Source organism: Nycticebus coucang, chromosome 12 (genome assembly GCF_027406575.1).
Source record: "Nycticebus coucang isolate mNycCou1 chromosome 12, mNycCou1.pri, whole genome shotgun sequence".
NCBI lineage: Eukaryota > Metazoa > Chordata > Mammalia > Primates > Lorisidae > Nycticebus > Nycticebus coucang.
In genome coordinates, this window is record NC_069791.1 from 108,162,987 (window position 1) to 108,183,097 (window position 20,111).

Below are 20,111 nucleotides of genomic sequence, written 5' to 3' on the forward strand. Positions count from 1 at the left end.
CACCAAGTTACACTGCTTGAAAGTCAAATGCTTGGCTTGAAGACAGGGATTTATCTTGAGATCTTCAGGGACCAGCTCATGGCTTGGCAGAAGAACAGGCAGGACCAACATTTGTTGAATGACTGAATGAGGGAATATACAAGGGGCCTAAAACCAGGAATGGTATTAAATCAGTACTCAAACAGATTTTGAATGGATCTCATAGGTTTAACGTCTGATAAGAATTCTATGCGTTTCTCTATCTTCACTAATCTTGTCTTTTCCAAGCTTCTGTTACCTCTGGCTTGGACAACTAACAGCCTCCTACCTGGCTTCCTTCCTTCCACTCTTGCCCCTTCAGCCCATTCTGCCCATAACTGCCAAGGTCATCTTCACAAAATGGGAATTGGATAGTGTCCTCCCCTACCACAAACCTTTCAATGGCATTCCAGTGCTCTTGGTCATGGCCTCCCAGCCCCTCTTGGTGTGACCCCCACACATCCTGCTGACGGGGCTGCTCTCTAGCCACGCTGGCCTCTTCTTAGATGCTGGAAGAGCCCACCCGAAGGTCTTAGCACTAGTGGGTCCTTCTGCTTGAATGGCTTTTCTCTGCATCTTCATGTCTGCCTCCTTCTATCAAACTAGGGCCCAGCTCAAACGTGTCAAATCCTCAGAGAAGCCTTCTCTGACCTCCCTAACTAAACCAGCTCATCTGTAGTCTCCTGTTTCACCTGCTTGAGATGTTTAAACCAGATGCCTGGTGCTGTTCTAAGTGCTGAAGACACAGCAGCAAACACTATAGGGGAAACCCCTGTCTTTCTTACATGGCTTTGCAGCTCTTAAAAAATCTGATTATCTTGCTTGAGTACCTACTGTTTTCCTCCCCAGGTGCCAGGAGGGCCAGGGCTGGGTCTGTCTTGCTCACTGCGTTTACTCACTCGGCATAATATTGAACAAATACTCATCTGTTCAATACAAGAATGAACAGAAAGCAGGCAGGCAGGCTTGATAGGTATGCAGAGCAGCTGGCACACGCTCCCCCTGGCACTAGGCTCTTAATAAGATCTTACTGAAATTAATTTTCTTCAAAGAAATCTCATTGTTGACCCTTTGCAGGGGTCCTCAAACTGCGGCCAGTGGGCCACATGAGGTGGTGTGATTGTATTTGTTCCCATTTTGTTTTTTTACTTCAAAATAAGATATGCGTAGTGTGCATAGGAATTTGTTCATAGTTTTTTTTTTTAAACTATAGTCCAGCCCTCCAACGGTCTGAGGGACAGTGAATTGGCCCCCTGTTTAAAAAGTTTGAGGAACGCCTGCTTTAGGGGAACCCTGTACTCCCAGCTCTGCTGCCAGCAAGTCTGGCCCACCCTGCATCATCTTCTGCAACAGACTGTTTCCCCTCAAAATTCCTATGTTGAAACCCTAATCCCAATATGATGGTATTAGGAGGTGCCACCTCTGGGAGGACTCCACCCATGGTAGGGGGAACCGTCCTTGCGTATGATTATAAGAACTAAAAGAAGTAAATGTTTTCTGTTTAAGCTGCCCAGTCTATAGTATTCTCTCACACCATTCTGATCTATGACACCCTCTGATGATGGTCACCTTGGCAAGGACAGACAACACAAAAGAGGGGCAAATTCAGCTTGTTTGGGGTGAATGGGATCAGTGTTCATTTTCCAAAAGGAGGCCTACCCACTTCTTCATATCCCCCCTTAATTGCCTTGCAAGCCCCATCCAGGAGATACTCCAACACCTCCAACACCATCTAGCTTCAGGGGGGTGAGCCCTTAAGGAGTCCCTGACTGCCCTTTGAACCCGCCAGCCTGACAGCTGCTGACAGCCTGCCTGACACATATGTTCTCTCTCCTCCAGTCCGCTGCCTCTCTTCCTTGCTAGGTGACTTTGACCAAGTCTTACTCCTTTCATTTCTCTACCTCAAACACTCAAAGTGTGGTGGATGCAAGCTCCCTGGTCACAGCACTGAGACAGGACTTTAATACCTCAGTACAGGGCTCCTGTGGTCCCTTCTCCTTCTGATCCAAGAGCCTTTTAAGGCCTTGCAAACACTGCAGACAAAGCCAACTCCAGCACCAAATACCCACCCTCCCGCTTGCCTGTTCCATGAAGGCAGCCTGCAAAACTGGCAGTCCCTGCAGATCTGAGCTGCAGAACTGGTGAGCTGGGGCACCCTGAAACCTGACTCCAAAACAGCAGCAAGCCCAAGGCCAAAAGGAAGTACAGGGTTCTTTGCTAAAGGCGTCTTCTCCCACAGCCTTAGCCTGGGGCCCCTGCACTCAATCCCCACCCTGTCTCCCAACCTCTTCTGACACCTTCATGTCTTTATCTGCCCAGGACTAGTGAGAATCCCCAAAATTCCAATGTCACCATCAAAAGAATGAGGATGGGGGAGGAGCTGATGCCTCTATTTCAAATGGAATTAGGTGCCAAGGCTTTTTCCACAACCTGTGGGGGTAAGTCCCATGACTACCCTAAGCATAACTTGGGCTCTGGGTCCTCTCCTACTTCAGCTGTTGTCTCCTTAGCTGAGGGAAGCTTTCCAGCTCCAACTAAGGGTTTAAGAGGGGTCGGGCCTTTCCTGGCATCCAGTTAGACCTGGAGGAGGTGCACGGAGAAGTCCCAAGCCTAGGGGAGGGTGTGTGTCCAGCCTGGGGGAGCCTCCCTCTCCCTTGCAATGCCCCAAGCCACCCTCGTCCTGCGTAGAGAGGGCACTTACAGGCCTCGGAAGCAGGGAAGAGCCTCGTCCTGGGGTTCCATCCCCATCCAGACGGTGCCCCGAACCAGCAGTGGCGGCATGATATGGGCAGTTGGTTCAGCCCCGAGGGTTGCGGCTCGTAGACGGGAAGGGGGAATGGCAGTTAAGACTCTATTCCAAGTACGCGTCGAAGACGTCGAGCTCCGAATCAGCATCGTAGAGGCCAGAGCCGGGGTCGGAGAGCACGCCGAGGTCCACGAGCGCCTGGTCCATGTCCTCGGGCAGAAAGACAAGGCCCACGTTGAGGACGATGTACTCCATGAGGAAGGCGTAGTACAGGATTAGCACATTGACGAAAAACAGGCCCACGTAGAACATAGAGGGCAACAGCGGTGGCGGCACGGAGGGGACCAGGGGGCCCAGTGCGTCCAGGTGGGCCGCGACCCGGGCACCGGGCATGCAGGGGATGGCGAGGGCGGCGGCGGCCCGGCGATCCCAGGGAGCTCAGCCGCTGCGGCGCCCGAGCAGCCGGCGAGGGGACAGCTCAGCCATCCAGGGGCACCCCGGGGGTCGACAGAGGCGGCGCTGGGTCCCAGGTGCCCCCCTGCAGATGCGCCCCGACCTCCGAAACGTACCGGGCGGGGTCAGCGCACCGGCGGATGTGCCCACAAGGTCCTCTCGACCACCCAGTGGCCAGGCGGTCCCTCTTGGAGTGGCCGGCGGCTGCCCCACTCGCGCTCACAGGCTCTCGCAGAGCCGGCGGGGAGCCCACCGCTGCTCAGCGTTGAGGGCCAGTCCCAGCAGCGGTCTCTCCCGTCCGGCCCTGCAGTTCCTCGCGCCTCCTGCGCGCCCCCGCAGGCCCAGCGCCCATGGCTGCAGCCGCAGCCGCCGCGTCGCTCTGGGGTCCAGTTCCGAGCACCGCCTCCGGAGCGGCCTTGCACTCATTGGCCCGCTGCCCCCTGCCCGCGCTCATTGGCCAGCTCGACGCCCGCGTTCATTGGCCCGAGCATACCTGGGGGCGGGTACCGCTTCGCTCCGCCCCCCCGTGGCGCCAGCTTCTGACTGGCTTTGCCGGCTCGAGATCTGCGCTCGAATCTCAAACCCGATTCACTCTGCCAGGGAGTAGGGTCCAGGGAGTAGCGGGGAGGGAAAAGGGACTGAACGTAATTCAAACCTCAACTTATCCTAAGACTACAAAAGTCAAAAGAAACCCCGGGCTTTTTCTGCACCTTGCAGGACAGGGAAGGAGCCACTCCTCTTTGGGACTCAGTTTCCTGTCTGAAAGGAGGAAGGGTGGGGGGATCGTCGGAGAACAGTTCCACTGAAAATCTTGGACAATACCCAAAGCGCCAGTTGTCATGATGGAGCTCATGCCCTTTGCTTCTCCATATTCTGGCAGCTGGAAGTCTGCCCCTTGGGGGATTCGCATCACAGAGTTTCGCGAACACCCGAATAAAGAGATTTCCAGGTAGTTCAGACCTTCAAGCTATGAGGTTGCTTTTTGTTTATTTTGCTTTGTAAATCATGTTTAAAGACAATAATAATAATGCATGTGGCTAAACATTCAAACAACCACGAAGAGCACGGAAAAGCAGGTCTCTCCTGCCTGCTGATTGCCCTACTCTTGGGCACCTGTTTTACACTCTTTTCCAAACTAACCCTGCCCAAAGCGCCTTCCAAAGCAGTTCAACGAATCTTTAAATCTCAGGTCACACTCCGAGCTGGGGAATATATATGCATTGTTTAATTGGAGGCAGAAGACTTATTGTAGCATGTTACCCCGTTTTACAGATGAGGAAACTGAGCCCAGAAAAATGGAGGGGCATTGGAAGCTTTGGGGGTCCGGAACCTGCTCTTTAGTCTCCGTGACTTTCTCTTAGCCCCTCTGCATGAATTACAGGGCAAACCATTAACCGCTTATGGTGAAACACCTTCACTCATTAATTCACTCTGCCAATATTTGTTGAACACCAACTCTGTGCCAAACCTTGTGCTAGGCATTGAGGAGGAATTGACCCTGACCTAATTCTTTCTTGAAAAGAGTTAATGGGACACACTAGATCTTAAAAATGCCCTCACTGAGCTTCTAATCCAGGAGAGAAATTTACATATATGTCTTGGCTCATGTAGAAAGTTTGGTGTTTCCTTTTTCTTTTTAGTGTGGTAGTTTGGGAAATGGCATGGATTTTGGCTGAAAACCAGACAAATCTTCTGAAAGTACAAGATGTTCAGTTTGGTACATTGTTGCTTGTAGGCTTTTCCAACACACACACGCACACACACGTACACAGTCTTGATGGAAAAAGGAAAAAGCTGCGAAGACAAGGCAGTTACAGATTTGTTGCAGTTCAGCTTTACTGGGAAGGTATAAAAATAAGGGTGCAAGGGTATGAGCCTTGGGTATGCCACTTATTAACTGCATGACCTTGAGTAAGTCAACCTCTCTGTGACTCAAGTTTCTAACATTAAAATGGGAATAATAATTGTACCTATCAAGAGTAAGGTGGTTGTGAGAATTAAATGCCTTAATACATGTAAAGCACTTAGGACAGTGGTACATAGTATACGCTATGCAGTACGTATTCTAATCTTATAAAGTTAATCAACGAATTATTAATATCGTGGACACTAACCTCCACTCATCCTCACCGATTTCTTCCCCAGGTCTCGCCTCACAGGTTTCCTAGTCCCGCCCAACCGGATGTTTCTGCGGCCTCCCCTCCTCTTGCTCCGCCTCCTCTCAAAGGCCGCAGGCCCGCAGTTTCGTGCTGTATGCCGGCTCTTGTAGTCGGTTCGCAGAGTCCCGTCGTCAGGGGCCTCGCGCGTGAACTGCATTTCCCAGCATTCCTGGAGACGGCGGCCGTAAAGCGCGACGGTCGAACGGCCGGTTCCGGCTGAATGTCAGTGCGGAGCTGTGGGCTGGGGAGGAAGGTGGTTGGCGGTCCCTCCACCGCCTCCGCTGCCTCCTCCGCTTGTGCTGCTGCCGCGGGTGCTGGGCCGCTCGGCCAGTCGGGCATGAGACGGTGAGGCCAGCGACGAACCGGGACCGCCGACATGTTTGGCCGCTCGCGGAGCTGGGTGGGCGGGGGCCATGGCAAGTCCTCCCGCAACATCCACTCCTTGGACCACCTCAAGTGAGTGTGTGAGGGGTGGAGAGAGGAGGCCGCGGGACTGGGCATGGGGATAGGGGGTTAATAGATCCGGGCAGGGAGTGCTGGGAAGTGTGTGAACGAAAGTAGTGGACGGAGAGGGGCGCCCGGGGAAGGTTGAATGGTATTAAGAGCGAGGGCTCTGGAGTCAGAGCGCCTGGGTTCGAACCCTGACCCCGTCGCTTCTGACTGTGTGACCTTGGACAAGTCGCTTAGTTTCTCAGAGTCTCAGTATCTCTGCCTTTCTACCATATCTTTCTATATAAGGGGATGCGATTTCAGTTTATGGACGCGGACTTTGTTCTCGTCGGTGACGGACAGTGGCCACCAAGTCTCCTTGGGTGGTACTTCTTAGACTGGACAGTTTAGGAGTCAAAGGCCTGAATCCCGGAGTTGGGCAGACCTGAGTTTGAATATAAGTGTGTAAATTTAGGTCTCAATTTCCTCACTTGTAAAATGGGTAGAGCGACAACACCTGCTTCCTGTAATTGTTTTGAGGGTTGATTGGATAAGAGAACGAACATAAAAGCTCAGAACATGTATTAGTACTCAATAAAGAGCAATAATTAAAAGGACAAGTTATATTCTGGGGGGAGACTAAGCTGGGAATAATCAGAAATAGAAACCTGTGGGAGGTCAAGTGGCAAACAGGGCCCTGGGAAGCAGGAGTGCCCAGAGGTTGAGACTAGCTCTGCAGGCAGACCTGCCTTCAGATTCTTATTCCACCATTTAGTGCTTGTGTGACCTTGGACAAATTACTTTACCTCTCTGAGCCTCCATCTCCCCATCTGCAAGTGGGGATAATGAACATTGTACAATGATTCAGTAATGTCATGCTGTGTTTATCACTTCTGGCAGGGCCTTCCCAGACCACCACAGCTAAACTGGCCTCTTATCCCAATTTCTTTTTACCATATCTTTCTCTTGATTTCATACAGTACCCCACTGGTACTTTCAAGGGGATGGAAACTGCTTGGTTTGTTCACAGCTGTATTCTCAGCATCTACCTCTGCACCTGGCACAAGTAGGAGCTCAATGGATTATTATTATTTTTTTTTTGAGGCAGAGCCTCAAGCCATCACCCTGGGTAGAGTGCTGTGGCATCACAGCTCACAGCAATCTCCAACTCCTGTGCTTAAGCGATTCTCCTGCCTCTGCTTCCCAAGTAGCTGGGACTATAGGGGCCTGCCACAACGCCCGGCTATTTTTTGGTTGCAGCCGTCATTGTTGTTTGGTAGGGCTGGCCTGGATTCGAACCCGCCAGCTCAGGTGTGTGTGGCTGGTGCCTTAGCTGCTTGAGCCACAGGCGCTAAGCCTGGATTCTTAAAGAATGAAAAATGAATGAATGATTTGGGGAGAGGTGCAGAGCATGCAGGCTGAGACTCAGGATTTGGGGCAGGTTGGGGAGAGTGATGAAAATTGGGACCTTTGAGGAGGAAATTGCTTTAGGGAGGAAAATGTTGGGTGAGTTTGAGAAGGGGGAAGTAGGCAGACCTCTAGTGGTAAGAAATAGCTTCTGAGATTACTAATGAGAAAGAAGAATGGGTGGGGGTGTGGCAGGGAAAATGGAAGGAAAGATTGATAAATCAGATGGGGGGACTTCTTGTTTGACCCCAGGGTGGATTGTGTGCTGTGATTCTCAGCTGTGTCCTTTCTAGCATGGAGTGAAATTTAATAAATAATTTGTCAAAGATTGAGGGGTGGAGGGTTCATTCTGTGATCAGGGGACTGTTTGGGGGAAGGTGGTGAGAGAAGACAAGAGGAGGAAAGAGGCTTGGACAAGGATGGGGGTGGATAGGCAGGCAGGAATCTTAAATGGGAGGGCAGCTGGCCGGGAAAGGGAGAGACTAAAAGATTTCAGGAATTTATTGAGTGGGCGGATGTGGCTGAGAAGGGGAGGATGGTTATCCAAAGGAGGCTGGGCCTCCTGCCAATACCCAGGTACCTGCAGACTCTTACCTAATCTGCCTGACTCTAGCCTTTTAAAATTACTTTAATAGTTATTGGATGCTTTATTCTGTCTGAAGTACTTGCTAAGGACTTTCTGTGTATTATTTCTGTTAGTCCTCAAAAATCTCTGAGTTGTAGGAACTATTATGGTTCCATTTTATAGATGTAGAAACTAAGGCTCAAGGTGCCCTAAGGTAACAACAGCTAAAAAGTGTCTATAGCACTTGCACTTCTTACACTGTCTTCCTGAATAAAACTTCCTGGTAGGTCAGTTGGGGGACACTTTTGATTCGGCTGAGTCTAATTACCCATGGGGCATCTTTTCCAGCTGGCTAGCTGGGGGATAGTAAAGTCTCAGATTCCTTTGTAGTATCCTGGGAAACTGCTCAGGTTCATTGTGTGTCTCTTGGGTACTTTGGAAACCTGAGCCGCCTATCCTGTATCAGACAGATCTGCTTAATTCATATTACAACCAGAAGAACCCGAGATTCATGCATTAGTGGGAGGCTTAGAAGAGTCCTAGGTGAAGTGGAAAAGAGTGCCATAAAAGCCAGTGCCCACCCCAGTGCTTGTGCTACTCTTCATTTGACTGTGCTAGTAAACATATTGAGTCTTGGGTACAGAACAGCTCATTCCCTGAGAGTTTGTAGGCTGGTGGGGGAGACAGCCATAGAGCCAGTGGCTGTGCCATATGATTAGTGCTGGGAACACCGTAGGCTGAGGGCTCTGTAGGAACTCTTCTTGGATAGGTGGGAGTCACTGTCTGGGATAGTGGGGTGTGGAGGGAGAACACCATAATTAGGACCCTGGGACTTGTGGCATGTTGAGGTGGGGTCTGGTAGTTGTAGGAAAAAGACTAAAGGGAGGAAAGGGCTTGGAATTTATCTGACATTTAAGGTGGCCAACTGTCCTGGCTTGCCTGGGACTTAGGAGTTTTCTAGGACATGGAACTATCAGGACTAAAACTGAGAAAGTATTGTACAAACTAGTACAGATTGGTCACCTACCAGTGACAAGTGAGAGTTCCTAATACACTCTTGCTCTGACCTACAGCAGGATGGGTGGAGAGGAGAGGTTAAGATATTTAAGCAAATTTAGAATTGATGATTTGTATCTGGGAACCTTCCTCTTTGAATGGACTTTACTTTTTTAGAACACTGAGATTTATAGAATGATTGAGAAGATAGTACAATAAGAACTAGAAACCCTTTTTAAAGCACATTATTCTTCTTAACGTTCCCAGCTTGCAAACTGGAAAGGATTTTTCCTGTTAGGGTTTTGCTTTTGTTAAATAATGGAATAATGGAATTCTCCACCTTCTTTGGGTAATAACCCCTGTTTCTCCCATAGAGAAACACCCTTTTCTCTCAACCTCTGTCCTTGTGGTCTTTGTCTTCTGAATTAGTGATTTAGTTGAGGCAAATTTAAGTAGTGAAAAGGTTATTCCTCTACGTCATGGGTGTAGTGGCAAGGTTGTGGTATTGACTGACAGGTGGTCACCACTAAGTAGAAAATCGTTAATGATGGAGTCGCGTGATTGCTACTGAAATATTATCTTTACCAGGGACTGCATGTTTACCGCTTGTAGAACTTGGTTGTTGTGTGCTGGGCTGTTGCCTTAATTCTGGTCATCATTATGTGTGGGCCAAGATTCGTAGTTGCAAATAACAGAAACCCAGCTGGAATTGTCTTAAACCCGAAATGGAATTGGATAGCTTCTGTCACTGAGTAGTCTGTCCTGGCTAAACCATGACTGAATACAGATATTTAGACAAAGCTGTCAGGAACCTGCCTCTTTCCATCTCTCAACTCTGCTTCCGTCTGCGTTGGTGTCATTCTCAGGCGGGCTCCAGGCTTACATCATGTTTTGTTTAGTAAATCTCTGGGGGAAAAGAGAGCTTCCTTTCTTAGTATTGCCAGCAGAAGTCTAGAATTGAGTGGTTTGGCCAACCTGAGGTCTCATGCTATTCCTGAGCTGTCACTGTGGCCAGGTGTACACAGTGCTCTGGGTGGCCAAGTCTCATTCATGCACCCTTCCCTGGAGCCAGGGTGGGATCAGCTCCACCCATGCTAGTGGACCGAGGTTAAGAGAAAAGGGTGGTTCTCTATGGGAGAAACAGGGGTTATTATCCAAAGAAGGTGGAGAATGTATGCCCAGCAGGTAGCTGCTCATCTACTCTTAGTATATTCAACTTTTGGCTAAGATGGTGCCGACAGTTTCAGAGCTGGGGGACAATATTGCCATATTGATTTTCAAATATCACATTCACTAAAGGACACATAATGGGTCGTAGATACTCACTGTGTCTTTTGGGCTTTCAAAGTGTTCCAGACTCCGTTCCCACCCATTCACTTTGGAGTACGGAGGATCAAGGAACATTCTTGGTTGGCAGATACCTGTTTAAATGGAGACCTAAAGGATGAGTCGTTGTTACCAGGTAGTAGGGGGTCAAAGGAAAGAAGGATGTTTCAGGCAGAGAAATGGCACTGGAGAAAGCCAGTGGGGGTGGGGGTACAGGGAGAGCAGTGCACATTGGCAGAACTCAGGTGGTTCAATAAGGGAGTGAACATGGGGGAGGGGGAGTTGTAGGACCCAAGTGCAGTGCCATGCAGTAGAAGAGGTCACCAGAGGCCAGGTCCCTCTGGGCCTTGTAAATCGCATTAAGAATTTGCACATTAGAGTACAGTGGGGAGCTACTGAAAGTTTTTAACCAGAGAATGCTGTGGTCTGGCTGAAATTTGCAGAATGGATTGGAAGAGGGCCAGACCATAGGTGGGTGTCTGCTCAGAGGCTGCTGCCATCTTCTGGTGAGTTGTGGGAACTGGCTTCCTGCAATCCAAGATGCCGCTGCTCACTGGCACACACCACACACCGCACACACCCACCTGAGCCCCCTTCCCCTTCCTCCCCACTCAAATGCCAATTCTTCTCTAAAAGTTGCTTGCTCCGGTGACTTCAGCTGTGTTCTCTAACTTCTCTTGTGCTTGTTCTCATTGTCTCTCTCAGTTATCACATTATTATACACTGTGTTCTCGTGGCCAATGAGTGGACCAGCTGTTCGGTCCTATAGGTTTTTCAAGCTTCAGCTTAGCCTTGAATAAGATCCCCAGGAAGCTTGTAGGACTCCTTGCATGTCCTTTTGCCATAAGAAATTATCTTACTTTGTTATCTTTTTTTCTTTGTAAATTTGAACAGAAGCTCCATGAAGGCCTGTGTGACTTGCTCAGCTGGGTAAAGTTAGATGCCAGCACAGGGCCTGGCAGTTAATAAACAGTCACCAAATATTTATCACAGGATGCATGAAAAAGGCAAGTTCCAGCTAGCCTTATCGTAACAACTGCTGGCTCTTACAAGTTTGGTCACAGTGCCTGTGCTGGAGCTGTGACTTTCTCTGGGGCTGAAAGCTCTGCCTACACCCTCACTGTGTAACCCAGGCCCAGTCGCACTTGCTGGCCCAGTTTGACATCTCTGGGGCATGATTCACCAGAAGAAGTGCTGCCTGTGCACACCTTTCTCTGTTCCTCTGATCCCCCATCCCCACGTGCAGCTGCTTCTTGTCCTGCTGGCCAGAAGGCTAGACATTGACCAGATGGTGGTTTTCGAGACACAGAGTGGGACATACTGGAGAATGTCAGGGTACTGAAAAAGCCAAACAGACACAGGCTGAGTGGTTCTCACCTCCTTTCTACACCTGGCACCTGGTTATTTGGAGGTGTGTGTGTGCGCACTAGGGGTAACCATCCAGGCCTCCTACCTCCCTACTTATCCTTCCTCAAGCTCCAGCCTGAGGATAATTTTTCAGGATCTTCAAACAGGAGCATCTTATGAGGCATATTGTGGTGCAAGGCATAAAATTTGAAGCTGTCTTCAGAAAATGCTCTCCCTGAAGGTGAACTTGGACAGTATGACTTCTGAGAGGTGTGGGGCTTTATTAACAATAGTGGTTTAACTTGTGAAAGTGACTCTTTTGAGAAATCAGGGGCCCTTGAGGCAGGATTTGTAGCCGTCATCCTTGGTGATGAACCTCTGTTGTGTTGGTTGGAGTTTTTCAGTCTAGGCGTTTGACAGACAAATGCAAGCTTGTCTGTCAGTGTGGAGTTAGCTAATGTGCAAGGGTCTGATACTGAGACTCCACATCTGCAGAGCTTCTTTTAGGGCTGTCATAATGCTGGCTCTTTTCCAAAGAAATAGAGTAAGGGTCAGTTTTAAAGACTTTCCTTAAGATCAGAAATGTATTTTCTGATGAATACCTGTTTGGTTTGTTGTTTATTTGATTTTCTTTTATTTATTAATTTATTAATTTATTAATTAATTTATTTATTTTTTGTAGAGACAGAGTCTCACTTTATGGCCCTGGGTAGAGTGCTGTGGCCTCACACAGCTCACAGCAACTTCCAGCTCCTGGGCGTAAGTGATTCTCTTGCCTCAGTCTCCCGAGTAGCTGGGACTACAGGTGCCTGCCACAACGCCCGGCTATTTTTTTTTTTTTTTTTTTTTTGGTTGCAATTCAGCCGGGACCGGGTTTGAACCCACCATTGGTTTTCTTTTACGTAAGACATTCATGTAAACACTTGGCCAGTAAAAGTGTTTTTTACTTCATTGTTGCATTTGTATAAGACTAGAATGAATATAATCATGAGGTCTGGAGTAGGACTGTGTAGTGCTATAATCCTGGCCCCACCTACACTGCAAGGGGCCTTGGACAGATGTCTCAGCTCACCAGAGCATCAGCCCGGTAGGGTTGTTGTGCAAGGGTAAGTAAATGAATACAGCTGAAGCATGGAGAACAGAGCCTGGCATTAGTAAGCTTCAACTGTCTTTATGACAATTAAAATGGAAATACACAGAGTTTGAGAGGAAATGTTATCATGGTTAACAGTCCTTATCATTATATGAGAAAAATCTTTTTTTTTTTTTTTTTGGCTGGGGCTGAACCCACCACCTCCAGCATATGGGGCCAGCACCCTACCCCGTTGAGCCACAGGCACCCTCTGAAAAATCTTAATTTGCTGTAGATAAATGTCCCTGGTAATCATTCTGTCCTTGGAAACTTTTCTGAGATAAGGACCAGCTTTGCACATGGAGCCGGTCATCTGCAACATTGTTATCAGCCAAACAATTAGTAATCTTCCTGCCTTTCAGAAGAGTAGCTGCTGTGACATACTATGTAGTAGAAGAGTAGCTTCGTGACATACTATGTAGTCATTAGAGATATTTGCAAACAAGTTGTCAATAACAAAAATGCTTTTATTTTAATCGAGGTGGGGAAAAAAATGGCCATGAAATAGATATGCAGCTTGAACTTCACTGTGTAAATATCCACGGCAAAGAAAAAGGCCCTAGGAAATACATAGCATGGTCAACACTTGCATTTCTGTGTTTTTGTTTTTGTCAAAGTTTCCTTTTCCTTCCTTCCTTCCTTCCTTCCTTCCTTCCTTCCTTCCTTCCTTCCTTCCTTCCTTCCTTCCTTCCTTCCTTCCTTCCTTTTCTATTCTTTTCTTTTCTTTCTTTCTTGATTCTGTCTCACTTTGTCACCCTCGGTAGAGTGCTGTGGCATCACAGCTCACAGCAACTCTAGCTCTTGAGCTTAGGCGATTCTTTTGCCTTAGCCTCCCGAGTAGCTTGGATTACAGGTGCCCACCACAACACCCAGCTATATTTTTGTTGCAGTTTGTCCGGGGCCAGGTTCAAACCCGCCACCCTCGGTATATGGGGCCAGCACCCTACTCACTGAGCCACAGGTGCCGCTCTTTGTCAAAGTTTCCAACCTCTCTAAAATAAATGTTCCATTTATAATCAAAAATTATTAAAATGTTTATATCTCTTAAGTGGTTGAATTACTTGATTTTCCAAAGCTTTGGAATTAGATGCAGCATTAAAATATTAAATTTTAATCTGGTCAGTTTTTTTCCCCATTACATTAAAATAAATGTATATTGAGAATATTTTTCTAAAACATTACCTAAAACAGTGTGCTAAGGCATTGTGGGGCAGAAAGACCAGCAAGAGCTTGAAATGTTGTGGGTATTTCTGGATGTCAGCAACAGATATTTAGAAGGTGAATACTGCAAATACTACTATTTATGATAGCATTAAAAAAATAATGCCCAGTAGTAACAAAAAATGTGCAAGACCCCTATTCAGTAAACATGGAAAGAAATGATATAAATATTATAATGTTTCACTGTTGTAAAGATGGATACAGTTCTTTCTAAATTTAGCTATAGATTTAGGGCAATTTCAAAGGAAATCTTAGGTATTTTTGTGGGAATTGACAAAGTGATTTTTAAATGTAAAAGGGTCAAGGATAACCAGTATAATATTGAGAAAACAGAAAGCAAGAAGATGGAGGTCTTATTACCATATGGCAAGATATTAATATAAAGCTGCAGTAGTTAGGTAGCATGGTATTGCACAAGGGTAGACAAGTAGATTAATGAAATTAGAGCATCCTTAAAGAGGCCAATGTATATATTCACCTAATTAATGACAAACAGGACCTGCATTACGGAAGAGAAATGAAGGCCTTTTTGGTAAATGGTGCTAGTCAACTAGATCTTCATATAGAAAAAAATGATTTTTGTCAATACCTCACACTGTGCACAAATATTAGCTCCAGATGTACTCTAAGTTAAAATGGGAAGTGTAAAAACAATAACTTTGGTGGAAGAAAATAGCTGTTAACTGGCTTAGAAGCAACACCCCTACCACCCTGCCTGAAACCAGTAAAATGTGCTTCAAGGGAGGGACAACGGGAACAGGAATTTATGCTGAGTGGGGTGGCCAAATGTATGTATTTAACAATCTATAGGAAGAGTCATGAATATTTATCAAAGGAGAAACGTGTCTGTTCAGTTGAGCTTTATGCTCCGTTGTGGGATGCATGTTCAGAAAATTAAAGTCCCTCTGATGTCAAAAGGTAAAGCAAGGACCCAAAAGCCCTCACTACGCTTGCTCCATAGACAAGTTAAAACTCTCAGTGGTTGGTGGTCTCATTAGTAAAGAATGCAGCTTAGATGTAGTGCTGAAACCACAAATAAGGAGGTGTAGATCATAAAATTCGGTTCTTTTTAGCTCCCAAGGAAAAAAAGCCTTATGGTTGTCCGCAAGGGAGGGGATGTAAAGAGGCAGGTCTGACTTCTGATCTGACATGGCTAGTTTCTCTAGTTAGAGAGGATGATTAGGATTTTACTTTAGTTCACACAGCATTTCTTCATGACCTTGGGTAGGTAAGAATTTAAGCTTGATTAAAAAAAAACTGTTCAAAATAAAGACTCATAAATTAGACGACATTAATGTTAAGAACTTCTGCTTTTCAAAAGACTAGTATAAATAGAGTGAAAAGGCAAACCATATTTGGAGAAAATTTTTGCAATGCGCATATCCAATAAAGGACTTATGTTCAGAATGTGTAAAGAACTCCATCAGATAAATAAAAAGCTACTTAGCCTAATAAAAAATGGGCAAAAGACTTGCACAGGCACCTCACAAAAGAAGATATTCAAATGGTCCGTAAGCATATATGAAAAGGCACCCAACTCCCATTAGTCGTCATGTAGTTAAAACCCCACTGCACTGTCACCATACACCTAGCAGACTAGCTTCAACGAAAAGAGCAAAGAAGGCTAAGTGTTGGATAGGCTGTGGAACAAATGGAATATTCAGATCATGTCTGCCATCCACAGGGCTGTGGGTGAGCTACTGAACATCCCCAAGCCTCAGTGTTGCTGTCTTGTCCTGTGCAGTGTTAACAGTGTGCACATGCCCAGGTTACTGTGCGGCTCTCTCATATAGCCAGGGGCATGGGAGCTCCTAGAATCTTCTTTTCAGTTCTTACTACCTTGCCCTTTCATTAGTGTTGCGGTAAGAGCCTTGTAGTAGTTACTAAGATTTTTTCCAGAGATTTAATGAAAGCAACAATAATAGTATCTAGAATTTATATCATACATAGAAACTGCCAGTTTAATTTTCTGTCTCTTACCCTTCCTACGAATACCATAATACAGTGGTTCTCAACCTGTGGGTCACAACCCCTTTGGGGGTCAAACGACCCTTTGACAGGGGTCGCCTAAATACATCCTGCATATCAGATATTTACATTACAATTCATAGCAGTAGCAAAATTACAGTTATGAAGTAGCAATGAAAATAATTTTATGGTTGTGGGTCACCACTACATGAGGAGCTGTATTAAAGGGTCGTGGCATTAGGAAGATTGAGAACCACTGCCATAATAGTTGAGTACTGAAGTATTTAGGTACTCTTGTTACTCTCATTTTGCAGATGAGATAATGCGTGCTCTGAGATAAAGTAACATCTTGAGATCACCGAGCTAATAAGTGATAGAGATATGCTCAGAACCTATCACTCAACACCTGTGTTTGTAATGAACCCATGTTCTCTAGAGCCTCTCAGGAAATAACGCAGACTTTCTACTTACTGCTTTGGCTTCTCTGTACCTTCCCATCACAACTCCTCCCCTGAGGTCCTCTTTCCCTGTTTGGATTCAGCCTGATCTCTCCTTCCTACATTCCTGGAATATTCTTGTATAATGTAGTAAGAGGTTATACTGGTCTGCACTGTAATGACCACATATAGTAACAGCAGCTGACTGTGCTGCTGTTGAGTGCTCACTGTGTGCAGGCGCCATGCTTGGCCCTCTCTGGGTTATCACACTGACTCTCTGGAACAACTCAGTGAGGAGGCCCTGACTATTACCATCATTTTGTAGAATCTGAGCTGCACAGAAGTGAAGTGCCTGGTCTGGGACCACAGTGTAGAAGAGGCAGGGCCAGGGATCCAGCCCAAGTCTTCCAGAGGTCAGAGCCGGAACTCTTCACCACAGCTGTGTGCTGTCACTGGTGTGTGTAGCACTTGGACCCTTGGCTATGTTAGATCAGAGCATCTGTGTTCGTGAAGACCATCCCCTGCTTCATCCAGCACGTGTTGAGTACCTGCTGTGTACCAGACATTTGGAATATATTGGGGTCACCAAAAACAATAAGATGATGATGATCTTGAAGAACTCAGATCTAGTAAGGGAGGTAGATCATAGGAGATCAGGGTGATCTTTGCAGTCTTGAGGTGGGGAGCGAGGGAAGTGAGCCTTCTCTAAGGAAGACTTTACCAAGAAGTGCTTGAGCTGGGTTTTGAAATGTGGATAAGAGTTTGCTAGTTGATGAGGGCAGCAAGGGCATTCTAGGCAGAAAGCCCAGTCAACTGAAGTCAGACCTAGTCCTAAAGATTTTAAACTCTCATGTCCTTGTTGAGGGTCTTCAGAGCAGAGCCACTCACTCAGGCCACTGACTTCCATTGGGCCAGGAGTGTGACACTAATGGATGTCATCCTCTACACAGAAGAAACTTCCAGAGTGAAGGAGCATCTGCCCCTCCCCCACACTGCTGACAATACCTTATCCTTGGCAGGGTGTTTGGCCTCCTGTGCACTGCATGGACAATGTCACTGATAGCCACAGCTGGCATGGTGCAGTGGCTGTCAAACTTCAGGGATTGGGCCCTGCACCTAAAAGTCAATGGGTCTGGGATAGGGAGCAACTTAAATTTGAAAAACTCTACCTTTAGGTCTCTTGCAGAAGATGCACTGGGGTCCACATGGTTCATTCCAGCGTGATTCAAGTGTTGTAGGGTTACCTTATCATAGAGGGCAGCTGTCCTCATGCTCCTGCATGCAGCCCTATTCATGCATTTGGCCACAAATGGTGGAGGATTTGTGTTTTTGGAGGGATATTCTATTATTGTGTGTTAAAAACTGCATGCCATTTCTTTTCTTTTTTTTTTTTTTTGAGACAGAGCCTCAAGCTGTTGCCTTGGGTAGAGTACTATGGCATCACAGCTCACAGCAACCTCCAACTCCTGGGCTCAAGCGATTCTCCTGCCTCCACCTCCCAAGTAGCTGGGATTACAGGCGCCCACCACAACGCCTGGCTATTTTTTGGTTGCAGCTGTCATTGTTGTTTGGCAGGCTTGGGTTGGATTCGAAGCTACCAGCTCAGGTGTATGTGGCTGTTGCCTTAGCTGCTTGAGCCACAGATGCTGAGCCTACATGCCATTTTTGATGAATTAAATTAAGTGCTTGATTATATTGCCTTGAAAATATACCACACAGCAACAATATTATATAAACCCCAGACTTAAGCAGCAGATTGCTTCTTATTTATTGTTCCATCTGCAAAGTTCTACTTCTTTATAGCTTACCCATTTGTAGAGATCATAGTTGGAATGATCCCATCTAATCTTTCCATGCTTATTCGCACCAGCAGTCCACTCTGCAAAAAAACTGAAGATGGCCATAAACAGAATCTGAAGGTGACTTTTCCTGAGTCACTTCCTCTGGGTGTCCTCTTTTCCTTTCCAAGCTTGAGGCTTTCTTGGCAGGAGAAGTTACGTGGATCTGTAGGCCCTGGAGGAATCATCCAAAAAGTTGTGTCAGATGGCACTCTCAGGGCACCCAGCCAGGCTGCTAGTCCTGCCCTACTCAGGACTGGCCTTGGTGATTGTTTTGGTCTTCCCCAGTGCCAGCAGAGGTCTTGAGGACTTGACTGTGACTTCCTGTCTCTGCCCCAACGGCTGGCTTCTAGGCCTTTGGATGGGTGAAGTTTGGCATTGTAGCCACTCTAGCCTATTTAACTCTGAATTTAACAATCTATTCTCAGCAAATAAGATGGTTGCTCCTGGACTGAAAACCACCTACCTCATTTGAGCCCTAAGTTCTGATAGGCATACGGCACTTCAAGGGGGGATTATGGGCACTCCAAGGGGACTCTTTTTTTTTTAGACAGAGTCTCATCTTGCCACCCTTGGTAGAGTGCCATGGTGTCATAGCTCGCAGCAACCTCAAACTCTTGGGCTTACATGATCTTCTTGCCTCAGCTTCCCAAGTAGCTGGGACTACAGGTGCCCGCCACAGCACCTGGCTATTTTTTTAGACAGTGTCTCACTCTGGCTCAGGTTGGTCTCGAACCTGTGAGTTTAGGACAATTCACCCACCTTGGCCTCCCAAGTGCTGGGATTACAGGCGTGAGCCACCATGCTCGGCCTCCAAGGGGGCTCTTGATATGATTTTTATCCTAGCTACTGGCTTTGGGATCCACCCTCCCTAAGCTATATCCAAATCTCGGCAGTGGGTCCTGTGTTAGGCATTTGGGTCTCCTCTTGTTCTACTGGCATCGAATCTCTGGGGAGCTAATGCCTGCTCTTTCCTACGTCCAACTGAGTCTGAATGTCCGGGTTGGCTCCAGTAGCCCTAGCTTTATCCAGCTTTTCAGGTGATTCTCTTGCACTCTGAAATTTGAGAATAGGGTTTGATGATTCTTTTGTCTCAGTATGAGTTGGTGTATCTAGTTGTTTAATGCTCTAAAACATTGTCTGCCACTTTTCTTGGGTGGTAAATTATCTCTAATCTGAATGTGAAATTGTGCTGAGTCTGAAAATGTACTGCCCTGTTATTGCCAAAATGTTGCCAGTGATCACTGAGCTTGGATTTCATTTCAATTGGTAATCTTTAATTTCTTTTTCTCTACTTTCTTTCAGGTATCTGTACCATGTTTTGACCAAAAACACCACAGTCACAGAACAGAACCGGAACCTGCTAGTGGAGACCATCCGCTCCATTACTGAGATCCTGATTTGGGGGGATCAAAATGACAGTTCTGTATTTGAGTAAGGGTTTCTAATGATTTTGTGTTTTTTGATTCTTCTTCCTTTGAATGTTTTTGTAAATGTATGCCATGAGTCATTCCTGATGATGTCAGGATTTGACGCTAATTTGGTCTTGTCTAGATATCTATCTATATCTATAAAAAATGCCCTTGAAATACTGTAGAAATGCAAGCTAAAAATGGGGAAGTCATGGAAATGAGTGTCTCCACAAAACCTAAAAATGTCATGGATAACTTTCCTCCAAATAGTGTCTGATTATTTCCCCAAAGGAGAAAATGTCCTGGTTGGTTAGATTGTATATGAACAGAAAGGACTCTGCCCTGGGGAAGTCACTGAGGGTTCCCAGTTACTATGTTTACTGATGGCCAGGCACAGTGTTGAGCTCCTGAGAAGACAGTCCAGCTAAGTCTCCCATATACCACAGGGTGGAAGTGCTGAAGTGCTCCCCATTTTTTCTCAAGGTCATACACCTGGTAAGCAGTGAAATGACAGCCTACACTTAGAGTCCCTGAGTGGTTTCTCCCCATTCTTGTACTTCTTAGATGAGCAGTCTTAGGCTAGCCTCTTTATCTCCCTGAGCCTCAGTTTCTTCATCTTTAAAGGAGAGAGAAAGTTTCCTGTCTAGTGCCTGATAC

At 46.6% G+C, this 20,111-nt stretch overlaps 2 protein-coding genes across 11 annotated transcripts in view; one reads left to right on the forward strand and one right to left on the reverse strand.

Moving 5' to 3' along the window:
- The window catches only part of DEXI (Dexi homolog), an 86,571-nt gene extending 83,145 nt beyond the window's left edge, over nt 1-3,426 (reverse strand). For 3 of the 4 annotated variants that reach the window (XM_053554145.1, XM_053554143.1, XM_053554144.1), the window contains exon 1: nt 2,720-3,426. In XM_053554145.1, coding sequence (XP_053410120.1) covers nt 2,870-3,157 — 288 coding nt within the window. In that variant the 5' untranslated portion in view covers nt 3,158-3,426 and the 3' untranslated portion in view covers nt 2,720-2,869. The remainder of the gene's footprint in view (nt 1-2,719) is intronic. The other variant, XM_053554142.1, reaches the window with a different exon arrangement.
- A 2,103-nt stretch (nt 3,427-5,529) lies between these two features.
- The window catches only part of CLEC16A (C-type lectin domain containing 16A), a 241,250-nt gene continuing 226,668 nt past the window's right edge, over nt 5,530-20,111 (forward strand). For 5 of the 7 annotated variants that reach the window (XM_053554138.1, XM_053554136.1, XM_053554135.1 and 2 more), the window contains exons 1-2: nt 5,596-5,832; nt 19,348-19,476. In XM_053554138.1, coding sequence (XP_053410113.1) covers nt 5,753-5,832; nt 19,348-19,476 — 209 coding nt within the window. In that variant the 5' untranslated portion in view covers nt 5,596-5,752. Of the gene's footprint in view, nt 5,833-19,347; nt 19,477-20,111 lie in introns of those variants that run through there. The other 2 variants (XM_053554134.1, XM_053554140.1) reach the window with 2 other exon arrangements.